Source organism: Anser cygnoides, chromosome Z (assembly GCF_040182565.1).
Source record: "Anser cygnoides isolate HZ-2024a breed goose chromosome Z, Taihu_goose_T2T_genome, whole genome shotgun sequence".
In the NCBI taxonomy this organism is placed as follows: Eukaryota; Metazoa; Chordata; class Aves; order Anseriformes; family Anatidae; genus Anser; species Anser cygnoides.
This window is the reverse complement of record NC_089912.1, coordinates 48712954-48735242: the sequence shown is the minus strand read 5'-3', so window position 1 is coordinate 48735242 and position 22289 is coordinate 48712954. Positions and strand designations below refer to the sequence as shown.

Genomic DNA, 22289 nt, shown 5'->3' with positions numbered 1-22289 from the left:
AAATATCCCTGTGATTTTCACGTTCATTTTGGGGCAATGCTTTGCAAGTTACAGACTGTATCTATCTCCAAGTACAACTTGATTAACAGTCCCTGTCAAATTCCTGACGCAGGGCCCAACATTAAGCTATGGAATAGCAGGTCAAAAGTTTGTAAGTAACGCTGATACATTCATTCATTGCAGGGGAGCAGCAAATGACTGCCTGCTAGAGTTCCTCTAGAAATGGGTTTTGGTCAATATTTTCACTTATAGACGATATTAACATAGACGAAGAAGCAGCGAGGAGCTTAAAGTACATTGCGGGGCAGGAGGATAATTCAAAATTGACAAATTGTGAACTGAGGCCTGGAAAAAACAGGGCGAAATTCAGAAAGGGAATATACGCAGTGCTACACCTAACCAAGAATTAACAATTGGACAAATTCAGGCTGGAGAAGAACTGGCTAGGAATTTGGCAGAATCAGTCCGTGAGCTATAGCAGACCACAAGCTGAACTAAGTCAACAATGTCATACGGCTACAGGAAAGACAAACACCATAATGGGCTACACAAACAGCAGTGCTGTCCTCCAGACACCTGAAGAAATCCGTATGCTATTCTCAGCTGTAAAGCTGTAACAGCTTGTTTCCCAAGAAGATGTTCTCTTAGAAAGAACAGTGAATCCATGACCTATCTGAAACAAGGGAAAGAACTGGGCTTGTATGAAAAAATTCAAAAATAGGTGTCAGGAAGAATGAAATGCTACAACTTTTCTGATTTTGTTACTCTTTACGTTCATGGAGAAATAAGAAAACCAGCCTTTGAACTGCAGGAAGACTCTTGCAGCTTAGAGTTCAGAGAAGCAATTGGCTGTGGCCTGGCACTGTGGAGCTTCTTCAGGGAAGATGTCTGAAAAGTGGTTAAATGTCTGCTATGAAACAGATAGGCATAGATGGTCCTCTTAAGGCCATGGCAATGGATAAGGTGATCTCTAGAGATCTCCCCCCATCCCATGACTTCTACAACTGTCAGCCATTATGTACCAGACATATGACACACTACTGATTTTCATTACTATGTTTTACAGATTTCTTCCTCCTCTTCCATTTTCATCTAGCCTGGTCCACTTCATCTTGCTTGAGAGGAGTAGTTCCCACAAACACTGCCATCTGAAAATTGGGCTTGCAACTAATTGCTATTCTTAAAAGTATAATTTAGTGTGTGTTTGCCTAAGGGCTTTAAATAAAAAATCATCACATAATTTGTAGCTTGACTACTATGCTGTAAAACCAGATTCTCATCTTCCCTCATTTTACAACAGCATATGAAGGCTATTAGATTGCCTTTATAACCAGAACCCATTTAGCACATCCTATTCTTCATCCACCTCCTAATGAAAGCTCACATTTAGTAGTAGTATGCTCTGTTCTCTTTCCCTCCTCCCTCTCATTTTAACTGCACTGACAAGAGAATTACTGCTACGTATGAAGTAGTTAGACATGGCATACCCTTTGTATTCTCCAATACATGCTGTTTTTCTGTTTTTGTGTCATGTACACATCTGCAAGAATGTTGTTTCAGTGTTGACATTTTCCAAAGATCTGTCCATCTAGTTATTCTCCAGCAGCCCCCAAATGTACTTTCTGCTACCACAAGTAGGAGAGAATTTAATTTTCCTTATAAACCTACCTTTCTCTGTAAACCTACTACACCTGCACATGCATATAGTCTGGACTACACCTCGCTTTGATTCTTCCAATACAGTAGTCCCAGTACTTGCATCTTTAGTTCTCAGGAGGTCATTAAACTTATTCCAGCTACTAACTTAGGTAAGAGTAGACTCTGTATCAATGTCATGACTACACTGGCTTTTAATGGGCTTGTCTATACCATTAACTGTCTATTTTACTATTCCTGGGTAGCTGAAATTCTTTACATGTAGAGATAGACCATCCTGCTTTTTTGAGTCACCCATGTGAGAAGATGGAAATTATGGTAGAAAATTCCAACCTCTGCTGTAGACAGCAACCTTACTTTAGGCTCTTCATCTTAGCATAAGCTCTGTTTTTTCTCAGCTCGATGCTTTTTCTAGTCTATCAATTTCAGCTACTTAGTTTGCAAAATTTCCTTTTGCTTCCCATTGGGAACAGATTTGGAAAATGGAAAACAGACATTCCTCCTATTCTTGCTAATCAATTGATTTTATTGCACAACATCTCCTCTGTGCCATCGCTGGTAAATCAGGTTTGAGATGGACTAATATTCAGTAACTCTTTGTATGATTTGCTGGCATTAAGTCTGTAAACTCCCACTAACACCTTTTGACAAATCACATCAGTATTTGCATTATCTAATAACGAAAACCTGTACATCTCGCAGTGGCTCTTGGGCTACCCCTCAACTTAGCATGCTTAGGTGCCTTTCTGTAAACAGTATGTATTTCTCACAGGCAGAAAACTGGAGGAAAATGGTATTCTGTCACTTGCCAAGGGTAGGGAGTAGGACACTAGACGCTGAAAGAGATCAAAAAAGAAAAATTACTAGGGAGGAAAGATGTGATTTGGAAAAGTGTTGACCCATCCACAGCCCCTGCCTAGATCTAAGTAAGGAATATGAATAGAAGGATCTAAAATTTATTCCTATACTAATTAATGCAGCATTTCACTCCCTTGTTGGAGGCACAGATGAGGTATCTTGATCTCTCTCATTCTTCTGTTTCTTTCGGGGTATCAGCTGGTGGCTTCTCATACTTTCCTGCACCTTCAAGGAATGACCCCTGCCTGAATGAGAAACTCCTGGCTTCTGAAAATGAAGAATCACCAATTTCTAGAAAAGCACAAGCCCAGAAAATCTTCCTTATGTTGAAGCCCACATCTTTCATATGACAAGAAACTTATGTGCTCAGTCTCTTGAAGCTTCTCTTCTTTCATCTATATAAATGAACAAGTCAGGGGAAAAAGCTTATGCCAACAGCTCAAGAGCACAAAAGCCTTCAGCACTGGAGCCAGGAGTAACATTCCCAGCTTCTCAGATGCTTTAAAAGTCATCCCTCTGTAAGCCAATGTACCTTTACCCAGGCCATCAAGAATATTTTAGCATCTAAACACAGATTTATATCCAGTGAGAAGCTGTGTTTACAAGGAATGAGGAAAAACATGGGAACCAACATGACAAATAAGTATACCTTAATTTTTATATCTGTATCAAAAGATACAGATATCTTCTTTCACTGCATAGTAACAAATCTCCATGATATTAGCACAGTCATAATATTTATGCCAATTGTAGAAAATGCTATACATACTATGTGCTTCAATATATTTAACCCTCAGCAGCTGCCAACAGTGGAAGAAACTTTGTAAAATGTCAGTGACCAACATTTTGCTCCAAGACAAATGTCTGCTTAGTACAGCCACTGCAAGACAGAAGGGTAAAATATGTCAGCAAGGAGCTGCTAGGGGACAGGGTGTATCCCAAATTGCTCCATCCAGCATGTAACTTAGAACAACTCCTTGGCTGCTTTGCATTATACTACCTTATCACAGTCCCAGAGGGACTGCCAGTCCAGACTGCTTGCTTGAAAGACTCATGCAAAAGAAGCGGAGACATTTTTTCACATGAGACAAGAATTCGCTTGTTAGAGAAACTACTAATTGTACTTCAAGGGCAGGCCAGAAATGTCTGTAATAAATGGTAAAAGAAAAAAAAATATATATATACACACATTTAAGTCACGATGTTACCGTTTGTGCTAATCTAAAGTCCAGTCAGACACAGATGGCCTTGGACTGATTCTTTTGTAGTTTATACTGATGCTTCATCACATTTGCTTCATTAGCCTTAACACAGCTGTGGTTGTCACAGAACTTACATTAACAGTAAGCAAGTACTCAAGTCTAAAGTCTTGGGACAAAAGTCTATTGATTGGAGTGTCTGCTCAAGCAGGACCCGCTGTCCAAATGAGAAGCTCCACACTGGTGGCACAATCATAATAATCACCAGCTTCCAGAAGGCTAACCTGCTTCTTTGTCTCAGTCAACAAAGAGCTCTACTACCTCTGTTTTCATGATACTTAACCTCCACTCAGCCACAGGGGGAAGAGAATCTTGCAAAAGACACTGTGTAACAGCTGATACAATGACAGGTCGACATTGCTGCTCTATTTTTTTCCAAGCCATAGATGAACAAAGTTAATGACAGTCTCACTAGGCTCACTGTAGGAATTCAAGCATCTTTGAAGAACCGGCTTCCATGTCTACTGCCAATTTCACATTGTTAACGGTCAGGAAAACGCAGGATAAACGAGCAGTTCACTGGACCAATTTGCAGGAAACAAGAACCAGAACATGCAGCCTGGAAAAGCACAGTCTTCTATAAGTTAATGGAAAACTCCCCGTTCCAATAAGCAGAGATGGTGAAGCTTCAAATTTCTCTTACAAGAGATGAAGACCACAAGATAAGTTTGACAGCAAAAGGAGTTTACCAGAAGCTGTGAGCTGCAGGAGTTCTCAATTGCTCACCAGCAGGTGATCTCTAGACCTTTTTTAAAAATACATCTCATCCATCAGTTTATGACTGACTGGTACAATCATTCAGATAAGCCTTGTAGCTTTTCTGTCATCACCATGGCAATGAAAATGAACTTAACAGATATTTCAAGACTCGATGGACATTCTCCAGATCACACAAGCACCAACAAAAGCAGAGACCAATTCTGTCTATTACCAACAGAGTGTACCACGTAACAAAAAGTGGGAGAAGGGTTGTCATCTGGTGCTTGTGACTTCTGGGTCTACCACCTTGTTTGCACTGACCAATGTAACACACCTTTCAGTGCCACTTCTCTACAAACACAACCCGAATGTTTCCTCCTTTTAACCTGACCTAATTGCTCTCTCTCACTCCCATAACATCTTAAATCTCCAATCATCCAAAATTAACAGGCTGGCAAGAATAACACCTTCAAAAACCCTCTTCTGTTTTCCACTACTCCCTTCAGCTCTGATCTTGCAATTAGCTGCTGTCAGAATCCTCCTGGTTTGCTTCTTTGTAATTGTCCCCGCTTGACTTTCATTTTTGTACACAACTTTGCTACCTTTTCTCTAGAACATTTTAACTATGTTATTCTTCTGGGTCATTTGTGCGAAGTCAGTTCTTTGGACCATCTGTATTTACACCTTGAGTTTAGCTTTTTGCACTTTCTACTTAAAGGTGAACTTTCACATTTAATTAAACCAGAAGCATTATGCTTAGTACATTACACTTGTTTTTTTCACCTATTTCAGATTATTTATTGATGTGTGCTATTATGAGACCTGCAATTACCTTCTTCAAGCAAAACTAAACTTCTTACTGATGCATTCAGCTTTAATCATATTATTCCAGCTTACCTAGAAGGGATGTTATCTGCAAAACCAAAGTTTAATTGCCTGGCCTTAGCTGCTACAATACACAGACACTGAGCACGGGAAGTCCTGCCTCTAGCAAAGAATTTTGTTTACTGCTTTTCTCTTTCAGTGTTTTGGTAGTGTATTCAGCTAACAGAACTCCTTTCAACATCTCACACCAAATACAGATTTTTAAATTACTTGCAATTGTCTCTCAATAATAAACAGGAGATTTTTACCCCTGCTCATACTCTTTTGCACCTTCTGTTCTATGTCAATTAAGTCCCCACTGTTCCAAACCCATGCAAAAAACCTGTTACAATAAAATCCCACTCGCTGGTCCTGACTTCCTTTCTTTAAAAGGAAACTACCTTACTCCCTTTTACCTGCGTCTATCAAGTGATTTACTCTACTCTACATAGTGAATTTCTATGACCTTCACAGAACAGGACCTACTTTTTTTTTTTTGCGTGTGTGTGTGTATGTGTGTGTATTTTTTAAGAAATACAGTTACATAATTATTTCACATACACTTTGAAGCATATATTTACGTGTTTATGTATGGCCAGACCAGAGTCATTCTGATTACTTTATGAACTCTCAATTCTCAAATTGTAGGTCCTCAATTGTAGTGACCAGGTCAGTCTGATGAAAGTTGTATAAGGACCAGCTGGGAACAAAAGAACAGATTCACTGCAGACATTAGACTGACCAGCCACACACTAATAACCATGTTGTCACAGAAATACCACTTGGAGATGTTTTTGCATGGTATTACCAGAAACTTAGAACTGGCCATCCTCGAAAGATATTTATGAAAGGAAATTTTTGTAAGACTTTGTGCAAATGCATAAAAGATTCCTCAGGAAACATAACAGTGCAATGGCAGAGCCCCCAGCTCTGTGTTGGTGGGACACAATGACATCAATCCAAAATAATACAACAAGCTCTGTGGAATTTCTTCCCGTATGTCCACAGCCTGCTTCTTGTGCTTAAAGGCTGGTTACAGACAGAAGACAAGGAGCCACCCATCAGTAGTTTAATATTTAAGTGAAGTTTCCTTTCTCATACACACATCATTTAACATTCTTATATTTCTCTTCTACTTGCTTTCTCCCTATCTGCATAAAATAACTATTGACTCCCTTCACATATGCTGTTTTAATCTGCATATCCCGTAACGTGTTTTCCAGTTGTTCATTATTTATAGTCTCTATTTTCTCTCCTTCCTATCCGTACACCTGATCAGTAATGTATCTATTATTAATATGTCATAGGTGTGTACATGGCACTTTGCTGGCACATAAGAAGGCAACAGTGGCTTACTACATTCTTTCCTTAATTCAACAGGAGGTTTGGATGTGCAAGTTACAAAAAAAAGCAGGCCTTAAGTTAGGCAGTTGACCTGGCAAAAGACAAAAGAGGGAAGAAGGGAATCCTCCAACTGGCTAACTGTTGCTTATTACACCACTAAAAAGGCCCAAGAAGGAATATGTGGACTTCACCCCTGGATTCCTTCATTTCACAAACAAGGCAATTTAAAGGTCTAGGTTGAATTTTGACACCAAAACTCCCTTTCTGATTTCTATGCCTCTAAGAGGAAGCTACACTTCCTACCTGCCAAAGAGCACCACAAGGGAAGCCGATACTCAACCTGCCTAAGTACCCGCATCTTCATACATCATGTTTTGTGCTGCCTCGGTGTCATTTTCGATCTTTTCTTATGTAAATTATTTATCTTAACATGCTGCACAACTGTTTCATTCAGGCTTGCTATGACTGGGAACAGCTGAGATGCACGCTTCAAACTTTTGAGTCAAGGATACAGTATGTGGGGACTCACAACACAAACAAAAATCGGGTGTCACTTTGATCTGGCTGAAGTAAAAGGCCTGCTGTGTAAACTCGGCTGCATTTTTGTGAATCTCACATACAAGACGAACCCTTCTCTACCTGTAAATGCTCACTCCTAAACTTTCGATTCACGTAAACTACTGTCTAGAAAGACTGTGCTGGGATGTTCGCACACAGCCGTGAAACAGAATTATTTTCCAGGCGCTCGACTCGCTCAGCCCTACGATACGCGAATCCTGTTCTGTGGCTAATGGCCAGGAAAGCCGAGGCTGCCGGCCGCAACCTCTGTCCGAAAAGGCGATCCCGGGACATTTTGAGCGGCAGCCGTGCCTCGCTACGGCAGCAGGGCTGGGACCGCACCACGAGCGGCTGCTCCCCGCTTGCACCTCCCAGCGGATCCCAGCAATTTTCTCACGGGGAGACGTGCCGGGACCCAGTCTCTTCCCAGCCCGGCACCCGCGGGCTCCGCAGAGCCCAGGTGCTGCCGGGCCGGCGGCGGGGCAGCGGGCGGGGGGCCCCGATGGCGGCGGCACGGCCGGGGCAGCGGGGCCACCGCTGTCACCTCTCCGCGCCGCGCCTCCAACCACCCGCGGGGTCGGGACGCCCCCGGCGGCGGCCGCGGCTGCCACGTCCTGGCCGCCGGGGACACGCGCGCTGGCCGCGGGACGCGCTCCTCTTTGATTCCGATTTTTTATTACATATATATTTTTTAATTTTTTTTAATTTTTATTTTTCCACCCAAGCCGGGGGGGGGGGGGGGGGGGGGGCGGCAAGGAGTGCTAAGTTCAGCCCCCGCCGCCTCGGAGGCCGGCCGAGCCCCGGCAGGGCCCCCCGGCCGCCCGCCCGCCCCCGGCCGGCTCCGCGGGGCGCAGCCCCGCTCCCCGCTCCACACCTGGCCGCGGAGGGGGCGCTGCGGCCGCGCTGGCGGCCCCCGGCCCGGCCGCTGCCTACCTGCCCCCGGGCATCACCTCCGCCGCTCCCGGTCCCCGTCCCCGTCCCCTGGCCCGGCGGCGGGGCGGCAGCGGACCCCGCGAGCCCCTGCCCGGCGCCCGGCTCGGAAGTAGTTGCAAGGAGGGTTACCTGTCCTATATTGACGTATCCGTATTTGCTAGCTATCCTGTTGGCCTCCGGCAGCCCCCCAGCTATCCGCACAGCCCAGTGGTTGGTGTACAGGCGCGTCCTGCAGGCGGGCAGCAGGAACCCCAGCACCAGGGTGAGCCGGCAGAGAAGGTCCCCGCCGCCTCCGCCTCCCCAGCAGCAGCGGCGCTTCCAGCCCATCTTCTCCTCCTCCGCACGCAACCCCCACAAAACTTCTCCTTCCTTCTTCCGAGGCTCTTCTCCTCCTCGCCTCCCGGCGACACCGGCGGCGCGTCCTCCGAAGTTACCCCGAGGAGGAAACTAGGAAGAGCTTGGAATAGTGCATTGAACCGCCCGCGGGTCAAATGGTGAGGGGCTGGGGATAGTGATTATGAGCGGCAACGGTGATTACTGCTGTCCCCTCCTCCCTCTGCTCCTCGGGGATTAAGTAACTTGCTGGGAAAGCTTCTCGCACAGTTTCTGAGCGCCAGCCTTCTCCCTCTGTCCCCTGCTACATGGGAAGTCGTCTCTCGGCGGGGAGGAGGCTCCTTCCCCCCTCTCCGCGCTTCCCTCCTCTCTGACCTCCCCCTGCCAAGGGTCTTCTGCCTCCTCTCCCGCGTCTCGCTTTGCCTCGCCTTCCCTCCTCTCCCCCCTCTTGCCCGGGGTCCGGGAGCAGCGCGGCGGCGGCAGGCAGTGTGTGAGTGTTGGCAGCTGAGCGCCTCACTTCACTCCGGCTCGGCCACCTCCCTCTCCCCTCCCTCCCTTTTCCTCCTCCTCCTCCTCCTCCTCCTCCTTCTCCCGCCCCCGCTCCCGCCCGGCAGCGCCGAGGGCCAGGAGAAATGGCAGCCGCGCCGGCCCCGCGCCCCGCCGCCCCCCGGGGCCCGCAGCCCCCGCCGCCCCCTACCCGGGGGCTCCCCCATCGGCTCCACCGGGCCGGGCCGGGCGGCCGCCGCCCCGCCGGCAGGGCCGCGCCGAGGTGCGAGGCCTGCGGCGAGGCCTCCCGCCTGCTGGCGGCCGCGGGGCCCCCCCGGCCGTGCCCCCGCCGGTGCCGGCGGCGAGGAGAGGCAGCGGGGAGCCTGGGCGGCCCCGCACGGCCGGGCCCGGGGCTGCGGGAGCGGGGCGCGGGCAGCCCCGGAGCTGCCTCTCCCGCCTGGTCCCTCCTGGGGGTCCGCTCGCCGCCCCTGGTCGGCGGGCACCATTTGGGGTTGGGGCGGGACGGGGCCCGGGGAGGCGGCGGGTGGGGAAGGTGGCGCAGGCCGGTGGGGTGGGGTGGGGTGTGAGGAAGCCACGTCTGCACCGGCCCGGGCTGTGTGGGTTGTCGGGCCGAGCCGGGGAGCCGCCGCCGCGGCGGCTCGGAGCCACCCACGGGTCTTCTCTTTGTTGCTGGAAAGTTAGAGCGAGTCTCAGTGAAACGCGGCGCTGACAGACCTGCTGTGAGGGCTTGCTGCCGTTTGTGAAGGGTTTTGAACGCGAGGAGTGCTAGTAGCCTTTTGAGATATTGGTGGGTCTTTATGTTTTTTGTTTTCTCTGAGGAGCCTAAGGTGTCCTACAAAGGCAGCCATCGTTCTCCTTATCACCGGGTCCTGAAATGTGAGAAGTTACATGTTTTGCAGAAAATCGTGCAGTAACATGGTGTGCCTTTTCCCCTCCCCGAAGACTTGTGCCCCTACCTTCAAAAACGTTGTTTTCCTAATGTAGAAATAAAAGACAAACAACCAATACCATGCATTCCACTTTAAACTGTTACTGGCTTTAAGATCATTTTCATAGAATCACTGAGGTTGGAAAAGACCACCAAGATCATCTGGTCCAACCATCACCCTACTGCCAATGTCACCCACTAAACCATGTCCCTAAGCACCAGGTCCAACCTTTCGTTGAACACCCCCAGGGATGCTGACTCCACCACCTGCCTGCCTGGGCAACCCATTCCAATACCTGACCACTCTTTCTGAGAAGAAATGTCTCCTAATTTCCAACCTGAACTTCCTCTGGCACAACTTGAGGCCATTCCCTCTAGTCCTATCACTAATTAACTGTGAGAAGAAGCCAGCCCCCATCTCCTCACACCTTCCTTTCAGGTAGTTCTAGAGAGACCTTGTTGAAGGTCACCCCTGAGCCTCCTCCAGAATAAGAAACCTCCTCCCATATCTTCTAATTGCTTTTAAAGGGGAGAAAATGGAAAACCCATTCTCTGCTTGCCTGTTTATTCTAAGTATGCAAAATTAATTTGCCAGTTCTTGCTAGCTTTTCCTTGTTAGTATTTTTTCCTGTAGTTTGCATTATCATTTGCTTAATGTATTACAACATCCTATTTACTCCTGTTAATAGTTTCAAGACCTTGACATTTTCAAGACCTTGTAGTTTTCAAGACCTGGGACGTACCTTTCCCAGGATTTCACAGGTAATGGCCTTTGTTTTACGAATCATACTTCTACCAAAACCACAACACTCGCTAGATTCAGTAGCAGCAGTGTTAGGCCCAGACAGTTACACCTCGCAGCAAATATAAATATATGTTTATTGAATGTGACATTAAATATCCTCTAGCAATTAGCCCTCCTTATTGATTGGTTCAATGGCAATTATGCAAGCCAGTTCTCTTCCTGTATCTCAAGTGTTTAAAGTATACTTAATCACGAATAGCCATCTTACTGAAGCATGAAGCAATCTGTGGATCATAAAACCTGAACATTTTGCAGATTTGGTATGTTTTATTTTAAAATGATAAATTACAAATCTATTTTCTGATTTTTTCCCAGTGAATTTTGTTGAAATTTGTGAAAATAGTGAAATTGCTTTGATGCCTTGTGACCTGACATAGATCTGCTTGCTTTCCTTTCTTTCTTTCTTTCTTTCTTTATTTATTTTTTTAATCTGGCACAAAAGGCACAAACTATAAGCAAAAAACAAAGCCTCCCTGTCATTCCAGTATCTACTTCCAGTTTTATGTGACAGAGTATCTCATACACAGGTACCAAAGTTGTTAGGAGTTGATAGACTTGATAAAAACACCATTATTTTCCTGAGAATAAATGGGCCCAAGCATCTCTTCATGATGCTACCTTGAACGGTATAGCCTAACAAAAAGTTTGACAAAGTTATGCCATACCTTAAAACAGCCTTTGAAGAAGGAGTGATATAGTCCTCAGATGCATTTTCTATATGAGCAGAGCCCTCTTTGCTGAGCCCCCTGAGGCAGCTGGCAATCCAAACATGGGAGCATTTGCACATTGGTCATATACGGAGTCATATACGGAGTATTTGAAACCATTTCAGTGTGTACCCCAAACTGCAAAGTTTTGCAGAGTACCTTGTCACAGCCAGATCCCTAGATGGGATTGCATTCCCTCCCAACGAGATGTGAGAACTGCATCCCTAAGCTGTGCCATGTTCTAACATAAGATGATTTTTTTTCCAACAGGGCTAGGAGATAGGGGCATGGTGAGAGCACCAATGGGACTATCAGCAGCGGTGTAGTTTTATTCAGCATACCTGCTGTATGTGAGCTTGCTTCTGTACTCTGTGAGAGGCCAGGTAGCTTCTCTGTACACACCACACTCCAGGGAAAGGTTTTTCTCCTCCAAGCAAGGGCAGAGGAGAATTGATCCTTTTCATCACTATCGTCACAACTTGTGCCTTTTATCTCTTTTTTTCTCCACATTCTTACCCCTCTGCTTTGATCAAAATCAATACCTGACTGCTCAAAATGCAAGTTTCTATGCGTCTGCCTTGTCCTTTACTTATTGATACAAATCCCTAGATGCCTCCACTACTGTTAGTTCCAAATGGTCAAATGGTTGTAATCCAGGATCCAGCCTAAGTCTCTGTTCTCACTTTCCTCATCTGATCTAATTGCCTTTGTTCTCACTGTTTTGCCTACCTGCTCCTGAAGCTCTTCTTCTCTCTGTAGTCCTTCCCCAGCTCTGAAAATCCCTCTGGCTCCCAAGCTGTAGTGGTCTAGGCTGTGGTTGATTTCAACTTTTCAACATTTTTCTGTTTGAGTTTCGCAGATCAGTGCTCCGGAGATGTGTTAGTCACCCTCAGGTTATAATTAAGAAGGAAAACACCATTCAAAGCAAATGACAGCCCAGAGTCCTCCAAGAAGTCCTACAAGCCGACATGCTGGCTCCTGAAGACCTTGCAGAACAGAGAACTACTTCAGAAGGAACTGGGAGTAAACGTTCATCAGATTTCGGAGTGAGAGATCACGGAGCATGGTAGGTGAAAATACTCTTCAGAGAAGAGAGGAGAAAGCTTCAAAGAGTGAAGGTTGTGTCACAGAGTGGTTTAGAGTTTGCCTTAGAAAGATGGATACTTCTGGAATCTAAAAGTGCATTAAGATTTCCTTGTTTTCAGTCTTAACTGGTTTCACTAACAGTGCAGCTGGGTCACTTGACACTAGCCATCACATGATCCAATTTGCTGATACACAGTTCTTTGATCTGCAGTTTTCCATGCTTCAGGGTTGCCCTTGATTTTATTTACTTTTAACTTCAGCTGTTTTAAAAAGAATAACAGTTGTTTACATAAAACACTGCTTTTGCACATGATGTAATAATACTAGCCGCTTTTCCTTGGCAAATACCTGTCTCCTTATATTTTGAAACAGGATGTGATCCCTGTTTTGAGTGCATCGCTGTTCTCATGAAAAGCCACCAATGTATGGCCAAATTCTAAGTGACAGTTTTCACCAGTATGTTAGACACTTTTCTGAGTTCAGGAGCCAATACCTCAAGTTTATCACCCTCACCATTCCTGGTGCGTAGGCTGTAGGGTCTGTGCCCCTACCCCCGAGCAGTCCACAGCAAATTATGGCGCAATTGCTGTTCCCATTTCTTCTCGGTCAGTGTGGGAGTGAGCACAATAACAGACAGCAGTCTTTAATGACCCTTATGGCAATGCAGAGGAGGAAAACCTCCTGCCCTGAATGTAGATGATACGAGAAACAGAGAGGGTGAAGATAAAGAGTCTGGGACAGGAGAAAGGGACAGAAAGAAATTGGGAAGGGGATTTGACAGAGGAGTTCTCTGCACAGGGTGTGCTCTAACCCACACCTTGCATTTCCCTGAGCAATTTAGTGTCACAAGTTCAGTGTTTCAGGAAGGAAAATAAAGGCCGGATTCCTCGTTGGGGACATAAATGAGATGCTGTCTGTTGGTAGTGAGAAAAGAGAATTTGGGTCTGGACGTTGGAATTGGTCTGGGCTTTTGCTGATCAGTGATGGTTGGACCGATGCTGTTACGTGATCAGCAGAGAGGTTCTTTATTCAATTACCATGTGGATTTCATTTTATCTTTATGAATAAGGCTGCATTGCATATTTTTCCATTCTGTTCACCCTGTGCTTTCTGTTACCTTTTCTTCTTTGATTGTGTTTATTGTCTTTTTGGTGGTTTGGCTCCCACCTCATTCTAGTTCTGACCTTACTGGCAGGCATACTTTGAAAAGATGATAGCTTTAGTAGCAAAACTATCTGAAGAAACTCCAACTGCCTGTACTCATGCCTGTGCCAGCATGCTTATGTTTGCCATCTTCCCATTTGCGCAGCCCTCTTTGGGCTGAAATCTAAACTGTGTCATTAAAATCACGTTAACAAAACTTACATCATTCTTTTTTTTTTTTTTCTTTTTCCTCTCTCTGTCTTTTTTTTTTGGTTTTGTTTTGTTTAATTCTGATGTCTGATTGACAGTGCAAAGAGCTTTACTAGCTTTTCTGGGAAACCATAGTGCATAGCTAGGATAAATGGCTAAGGCATGGAGAGAAAGAAAGAAAGGATAGTGGAAAGAAGGGATCTTTTTCAAGTGGCTTCACTGCCTGATCCAGCATCCTGTGACATGAAATCTGGAGTTCTTTTCAGAACTACACTTTCCATCTCCTCATCGGACTGTAAAGTTTCAAATATAGGATCACAAATACATGCAAAAAATAGCCATCAAAGTGACTTTTCCAATGTGAGGCTCTGAATTCCATCTGTAGAAGTTACCTTGAGCCCCTTTCATTTAGTGGTGGAAAGAGAGTTTATCTGAAGTGACTCATCTGGGTGAATTCATCCACATGGAAGAATTTCATTGTGATTTTTTTGTTTTGTTTTATTTTGTTTTGTTTTATTTAACCCAAGTTCATTTGAGTTAACATTCCAGTTAACTTGTTTCTCAGTCATTCCCTGAGTCAGAATTATTAGAGCAACACTTTTCTGTTAAACTGACTCAGCTGTACTGTAGGTAGATAGATAATTTTTCTCTTATCATTCTATCGTAGCAGCATTCTATCATAGCAGCAAGTCAAAAAGCATTGTTCATTTCACTGTTCTTTTCTTAAACCAATATGTTGTTGTTATCGTTATGTCTGAGGTCATATTCCTGTTAAAAAGAATGGTCCAGTGGCAAGTGAAGATCTACTCCAATGTTCAAACTGGAAACATTATAAAAAAACAGTAGGTATTTGCACTTAACTGAAGAGAGAAACATAGTACTTCCTGTGTCTTGCAGCATGGCCTACCCTCATTTCCAGAGCTGTAGTTGGGCTGGCTCCGTTTGTGTCTGAACCCCACTATCATAGACCCCTCACCAGGAGAGGTGGTATTAGCTGTTTCACATAAATATCTGGTACCTTCTTTCATTGTGGGATTGTTTTCTTAGTTCTTGCTCCTTTTTCTTTGTTCAAGTGCTTCCATGAGACTCATCTTGTCATGATATTCATGTGCATGCCTAAAAAACTAGGTACATGATGGTGGAGTGATTATACTTAATCTTCATTGCCCTCTTCTTGTTGCTTGAGGAAGTCATGTCTTTAATCTGTAAAAGAATCTGAGCACCTTTTCCACTAACTAATGTATAGAAATACTAGTTCTAGAGCATCCCTTTCAACTTGGGGCTCTCCACTAGTCCCGGTAAAACTCCTGTGAATTATATTCCTGACATTTCTTTGCATAGGACTTCAGTGCAATTGTTGGGCCTTGAAATAAAAAGAGCTTCTTCACTAAAACCTGTGTCTAACAGAAGATACATCTTCAAAGTGCTGAATATATTAATGGGGAAGGAAACTGAAAGAACACAAATCTATCATTTTGAGGTATGGCAAGTTTTTGCACACTCTGTGTTCCAGACAAGAAAGAAGTTGGGTACAGGTATCTTAAGACATATGACCTCTAGCTGCTGGTGGTTGAATAAGAAATAATCCTGCAATAATTCTGTCTTCAGGAAGTGGAAGGTCACAGCTGTGAAACATCCTTTTCTTTTAAGATACTGTTCATAAACTTTCTTGCTCTTGAATAGTGAAGAAGACAAAGGGTTTACTGAAATAGAAGGGTACTGTGACCACGTATAGAACTGAATATTCTCTTCCCTGTTGCATAGTAGTTATCAAGCCAATGCCAAGAATGCATATTTATTTTTAAACAAAATTGGGAAATTATTCATTTCTCTCTGATAAGTCCTAGCAGATTTGAAGTCTGGAAGAGGAGATGGGGGACAGAAATGCAGGCTCCCATTAAGAATGGCCCAGCTACAAAGAGAAATGCTGGGAGTGCAGTGTTTTTCTCAAGGTGATGACACTGTTCACTTACCTTGGATAATCATTTTGCTATATGGATTCCTTAAGGAGACAATTCTGGCATTTCTGTGATAATGGATGCAGAAGGTGCACATATCTGCAGACAACTCTGTGCTCCATATGCTGAAGACAGAGGTGCTGAAGACAGTTTCTGTCAGAGCCTCTTTGGTGTTCTTTGATTTGGCACAAAGGACAAAGTAATCTATCGATGAGAGCTCTTTCCCAAATTCTCTCTTTCACATCCTTTTCTTTAGACAGTCTTTGGTCCTTTCTTCAGCCCATCTGCCTTTTCTTCTCTGCTCATCTTTTTGCTGCTGTGAAGATTTTCTCTCTCCTCTTTGTCCATCTCATCATTTCTCCACTTCATTCTTACCAAGACAGCTGTTCTGTGTCCTACTCTTGGGATGTTATTCTCTGTGCTCAACTGTGTTAATCACGAAAAACAAGAGCCACAGATGAAAGTTTTCATCAATGATAATGACCATGATGATCTATTGTATCTCACACAGTATTGCTGAGAGGTTCTCACTTGAGGTATCATATCTTTGTGATAGATAACAGCCTAATGCTCCGGAACAGGTTGTCCATGTTCAAAGTACAGAGTCCTGCAGAAGTGATAAATGGCAACTTTGAATTATAAGTTACCACAGTGGTGAGTCTTCAACACAGTAATATGTAAACCAGTACTGGAGGAAGCAACCCATGAAAGGAGAACAGGGATCTGGATGAGTTAACTGCTCAGTAATTTGGACAACTCATTTATCTCAGAAGGTTCTAGGAATATTGCATATGATTATGAACCTCCTATGTGTCCATTTGTCCTCAGCTGTGCATTTATAGTCTGAAAGGTTGTTGCTGGAGATTAATGATAACTAAAGAATGAAACAAACATGTTTATAGCCACAAGCATCATCTGAGTCTTAAGTTTAGCCAAGTTCTTAAACATTTGTCTGCAAATCACTTTTGTTGGATTTTAGTTTCTGCTATATTTTGTTATATAGCAAGAGAGAAGGGAATAGTAAAGAGAAAAGATAAGGAAATAACTGAAGAAGGAATTAATAAAATAAAAAAATTAATTACCAAAATGAGAGTTAGAAAAGTTAAGCCCATGGTCAGAGTTAAGGCCAAAATAGACATTTTATTATAACTGATAAGAATACTATGCAACTTTACTATGTGGGCAATATATGATTTACGATCTCCCTAAGTATTCATTTCCTTGCTGTTAAATGCCCCAGCTTTGTAAATGATGTGATACTGACAATAAAGTACATTTTCTTGGGGGCTTAACTGTTTTTAAAAATGAAAGTGATTTTGGTCAGGATTTATACTGTGAGTGACGCAAAAGACAGTTTTTGCCACCTTTCTCTGCTGTTAGGAAATTAAACTCCCACAGTTCATGAGGAAATTAGATTGCTCCCGGAAAGGTTTCACTCATTCTGGAAGAAATATAAAACACTGGTTCTAAATTACGTCAAGTTCTTCCACTCCTATTAACACTCTTTCTTCACTTCTGTGTCAGTCTTACCTCCCCTCTGTCTGTTCTTTGTTGATTCCTCAGCTGGATTACTGGGAGCCAAATATTTGTGTTTTTAAATTTTTAATTCAGTAACTGAGCATTTACAGAGCAAACGAAGAAAGTGAGAACATTTGCCAAGATACCTGTTCAAAGTCTGGCACTTTTCTGTGGCCTTTTGCATTTACATCAGTTTTCCCCATGCTTTAAAATGCAGATTAATACATTAAATAAATATGGTGCAGGGGCCAGTTTAATATATGGAATCTGTATTTGTAATTGTTAACAGTTAAAACAAAACAAAATCAACAACAAAACTTTCAGAATCATCATTGAAAAGAAAAGAGCATGTATGCAGAGCTACCCTGGAAGTGATGTTTGCGCATTGAAAAGCGTTATCCTTCTTGTACTCTGAAGAATTACTTCCTCAGTGTACATGTACCACATAATTATTTGCTGAAGAAGGATTTGTTTTGATGCAAGAAAGGATTTGTTTTAGTCAGTTCTGAAGGTCAGTAGCCCTAAACTTCAATATTCACAATGTAAGACATATATCTACAGTATATAGATTATCATTCAGATCCGGTCCCCCAGTTCATTATCTTCTGTGAACCTTTCATGAGAGTCTCAGGAATGCAACATAATTGTGCTCACAGATAAAAACACAATGTGAATGTGACATTTAAAAGTTACATTTTGAAGCTCTACTCAGCAAATAAATCTTATAATCAATTTTTTTTTAATTTTTTTTTCTGGGAATGGTGCCTTGGGCAAGGCCTGTGTGACCCAGAGAGAAAACAGCTTAAAATGTTCATGCTAGCTCTCCCTGAGAGAGGAAGAAGACTGAGCTTTCTCAAGACCTCCTTCTGATCAGCAGAGTCACACTTGTAGCATCAGAGACAGAAACAATACCCTCTGATTTACATGGTCAGTTAAAACTTGCCAGCACAGATGGATTTTGGTATATCCTGTGTCAGTTAGTTCCCTTTTTACTTCATCTATGCATCAATAAAGTAAACAAAGCCAGAGCAAATATAATCACTCCCATCACTCAAATAATGAATAAGAAATGTCAATTTAAAAAAATATATATATTTTTTTGTTAGACATTGAATAAAAAGAAAAAGGGACTGTATACTCAATCTTGTTACTTCCAGTGAAGTAGAGAAATCCAGCGACACGCAACAGACTCCTAAAGCCAGTGTCCTGTACTTGCTTAGGCAATTTATATTTTGAGTTACTTGTTCAGCTCTAGTTCTGGCCTGTTTTCTGATCAGGTTTGCAGCTGTTTATCACTCTCTGTTGTCATCAGAGGAAATACTCCAGCTTTACATTAGAGTAACAGAGAGCTGGGTCCAGCTCACTGAATTAGCATGCTATGTTTCCAGCATAATTGGTGAGGGCACTGACTCTGATCACGCAACTGTACAATGCCAGCTGAATATCTGTGGGCTGGGTCCCAATGTATATTCATTCCGATTTGGCTTCTCTGGAAGCACAGACAAATTTTGTTAACTTGGCTGTGAAATGGTCTCAAGATGACAAAGATGATGCAACCATTTCTGAGTAATATTGTTACTGTTTCTTTGGCTACAGGAAATGATGCTTGAACACTGCTGCATGCATTAGGAAAACAAGAATTCCTCCTCCAACAGAACATGCTTTGTTCAGCACCAGTAATATCACAGGTGAGGACCAAACGGAAAACCTTTCAACATAAACAAAGAAAACAATATAACACAACTGGCAAGCTTTTCATCTCTAGTGTCACAGGGAGATGCTGTCAGGATGAGAAGTTAACACATGGAAGCCAGCTGTAGCAACTAAATGTCTCAAGGAAACTTGTTCTTACATAATGAAATCCATTCACAAGGAATATCACAGAAAGTTGGAGTGACCTGATAAAAGTCAGAAGAGATTACCAGATTTATTCTTGGAAAGGCAAGAAAGTAAAGCTCAAAGCCTGACAGACTCTGAAAATGATGAAAATATGACTGTTAATTCAAAAGTTTTATTTCCAGATGTTCAAAGAACTGATTTTTAAAGATAACATGTTGCATAATATGTTGGAAAACCACCTGTAAGTGTTCATAAAACAAACTAAGAAAAAATAAGACAAACAGTTATGTTCAGAAATATAGCGGGATATGCCATGAAAAACTAAAATTATCTGGGCAGGGTTCTGGCTTTGTCGTGAACTCATTATTAAGAAAACCATGCTGCTCTGCTGCCCCTGGAGCAGCCAGGGAAACTAATTTGAGAGAATGGTGACTTACAGAAAGAGGTTATTATACTGAGTTTATACCAAGTGTGTAGTACCTCAGTGCAACAGTGCAGGTAAGTACAAGACATATTTGATATGTGGTATGACATTGCTCCTTGCCCCTTCTCACCGGTGTGCATTGCGAAGAAGGCCATGGAAACAGCAAGGGGCAATGTGGGGTCATCTCATAACACAGTGTTTATTGGAGGAGCAGCCTCTCATACCTGCTAGGCTTGCCTGTGTGAGACTATGTATTGCAAACGTAACTAATATTTTCCTGCTGCTGCAGAACCTCTAGTTGTTAAAATGTGTTGGAAGCTCTAGCTAACATTATACATTTCATTTATCTGAATAGATAGAAGCTAGAATTAGATGAAGTGCTTGTTGTACTTTAGAAATGACAACTTAAAAGCTTATGCTACCCTTCCCAAATGTTTACAGTAAACTGATGTCCTTAATTGGATGTCAAAGTAGCATAAATGTTTAAATCATTTGAAGTCCTTAATAGAGCCTAATTAAAGGTAAAATCATGGTTCTATGCATTTCACATGGGCTTTTGCTCAGGTCAAGTAAAATTCAGATCTGAACTCCAACTTTTAGGAAGCCCTTAATAAAATGAGTCTCATTAATGTCAGATGGTTTTTAATCAGGTCCCAAATCAAGCAGTTTGACATTAATGAGACTCATTTTATTAAGGGCTTTTAAAATCAGGCCTATACACAGACGCAGGTTGAGTTAACAAAGTCTGTACGTGTGTAATGCATTTGTCTATGAGTCCTGTGCTGTTTGCGCAGTTGGTCTGCATAGCGCATGATAAGGACACACTGAAGACTGACCTTTAAACTTCATTGATTTTACTGCAAACCTCCTTAAATTTTTTCTTTATCTTATAATGGTTACTTTATTTTATACTAGCTGCAAATTCTCTTAAAAGTCAGACATGGGTCCCCAGGTTGTGAAGATGTAAAACTGCCTATATTACACATTTCTTGCTAGTCTCATAAGGAGAATGAACAGTGAAATTTGAACCTTCTTGGATCTGTTTCTTCCAGGAAGACAACACAAAAGAGCTGTACTGTGCCTGAGATTTTGACAATGTGAGTGCAGCAGCTCGTTGTCAGACCTTCGTAATTAGAATAGTCTTTCCACATTTGGATGTGGATGTATCCCTATCTGTGATTGAGGGGAAAGACTGCATAACATGCTCACACGTGTAAGAAATATATTTTTGCACAATTAGAACTAACAAATACTAAACCCAATTTTGCTTAACCTCATACATATCTTCATGCATACATATCTTCTACGAATGTCTACAGGCAAAAATCCATATATCCAAAAGACAATTTGTTCAAAGTTTTTTCTTATTAGAGAAAATTGTTGTTTAAAATGTTTTACAAACTTAAGTAAAATATTTACTGCTAATTGAGCTCTCACATGAAACCAAGTTGTCCCCAGGAAAGAGAAGATATCTGTGCCATCAGATTTCCTTCAAGAATATGCTTGGTTTGGTTTGAAAGTTTGTCTGGAATTAAAAAATGCAGTTAATATGCCAACAGTTCTTTTTCATGTTACTGCGTGGCCTTTGTTAGGAGTGGTCAATTGTCTGACTCCATTTTGTTTGTGTGTTTAGCAGATGTTACACAGTAAATTATTTGTTTGTAAAGTTACCTGTATGATTTTGAAGCCTGATATTTCTATTTGTTTTACAGACAACTTGAGAGATTTCCTTGATAGCAAATCAGTAAAGTAGGAGTAGAAAGGCATTGCTGACAAGCCAATAAACCATCTTACAGATGACTGTCAGAGTCCTTAATTTTCCTTTCAGTTAAGTATTTAAGGGCAGTTGTCTGATTTTTAGGCTTTTAAGCATTTCTAGGTCTGGAGGACAAGAATTATGCTCATAGCTGTGCCTTGCAGGACAGCAGTTTCTTACGTCATTCACACTGTGCTTTGAAGGTCAGGCTGCGTAGAGCTGTCTGGTGTGACTGAGGATAGATTTTTGAAAGATACCCTGTCAGCCTGCAGTAAGTCAGTGTGCCTTTTCAGTAAGGAAACCAGATGATATTGCGCTGCATGTCTTAATTAGTGACCTGGTTTTAATTTCTGAGGTGGGGCTAAATAAACAGGTGCCTGAGATGAAGAGCTTTTTTCTTCTTCAACTTTTACAATGCAGGCTGCTCTATATTTTGTATTCCCAGTGCTGTTTTCCCTCTGCTTCATAGTTTGGTTCAGTTTTCCACCCTAAGCCACTTCACAGAAAACATAGGTATATCAGTGTTTGCAGAGTGTGCCATCCCCTTCCTGCCTGGGAAGCAGGAACAGAGCATGGGGTGCTGTTATAATGATGACCTTTGGCAAGCTGAGATGCAAAGCACCCGGCAGGAATTTCCTCTAGCACAAAGGTATTTAACAAATTCTCCAGTTCCGTGGTGGAACCTAGTCAGTAGGTGGTCCACTTGTCTGTCTGCCTTTGCTTATCCTCCTCTTTCACTTAGGGAAGCTGCAGTAAGAGAAGAAAAAAAACAAAACAAAACAAAATAAAACAAAACAAAAAAAAATATTAAACTAGAAAGATGTGTGATCTGCACAATTGCTCTAATTACAGCTAGTTCTGTGATGAATAGTCCTGCTGTCAAATTCAACAATGACTTAGGGGA

At 42.7% G+C, this 22289-nt stretch overlaps 1 protein-coding gene and 1 long non-coding RNA gene across 6 annotated transcripts in view; one reads left to right on the top strand and one right to left on the bottom strand.

Annotated features, from left to right (window-relative positions):
- PCSK5 (proprotein convertase subtilisin/kexin type 5) overlaps window positions 1–8529 on the bottom strand; it is a 251048-nt gene extending 242519 nt beyond the window's left edge. For both annotated transcript variants that reach the window (XM_066988258.1, XM_066988259.1), the window contains exon 1: window positions 8301–8529. In XM_066988258.1, coding sequence (XP_066844359.1) covers window positions 8301–8498 — 198 coding nt within the window. In that variant the 5' untranslated portion in view covers window positions 8499–8529. The remainder of the gene's footprint in view (window positions 1–8300) is intronic.
- Window positions 8516–21429, top strand: LOC106044164 (uncharacterized). Of its 4 annotated transcripts, none has more exons than XR_010827703.1 (4): window positions 8526–8665; window positions 10629–10701; window positions 12311–12517; window positions 18963–21429. It is a non-coding gene; the product is annotated as an uncharacterized lncRNA (long non-coding RNA). The 4 variants fall into 4 exon arrangements; XR_010827704.1 differs by having other exon boundaries at window positions 12303–12517; XR_010827702.1 differs by lacking the exon at window positions 10629–10701 and having other exon boundaries at window positions 8516–8665.
- Window positions 21430–22289: the final 860 nt, after the last annotated feature.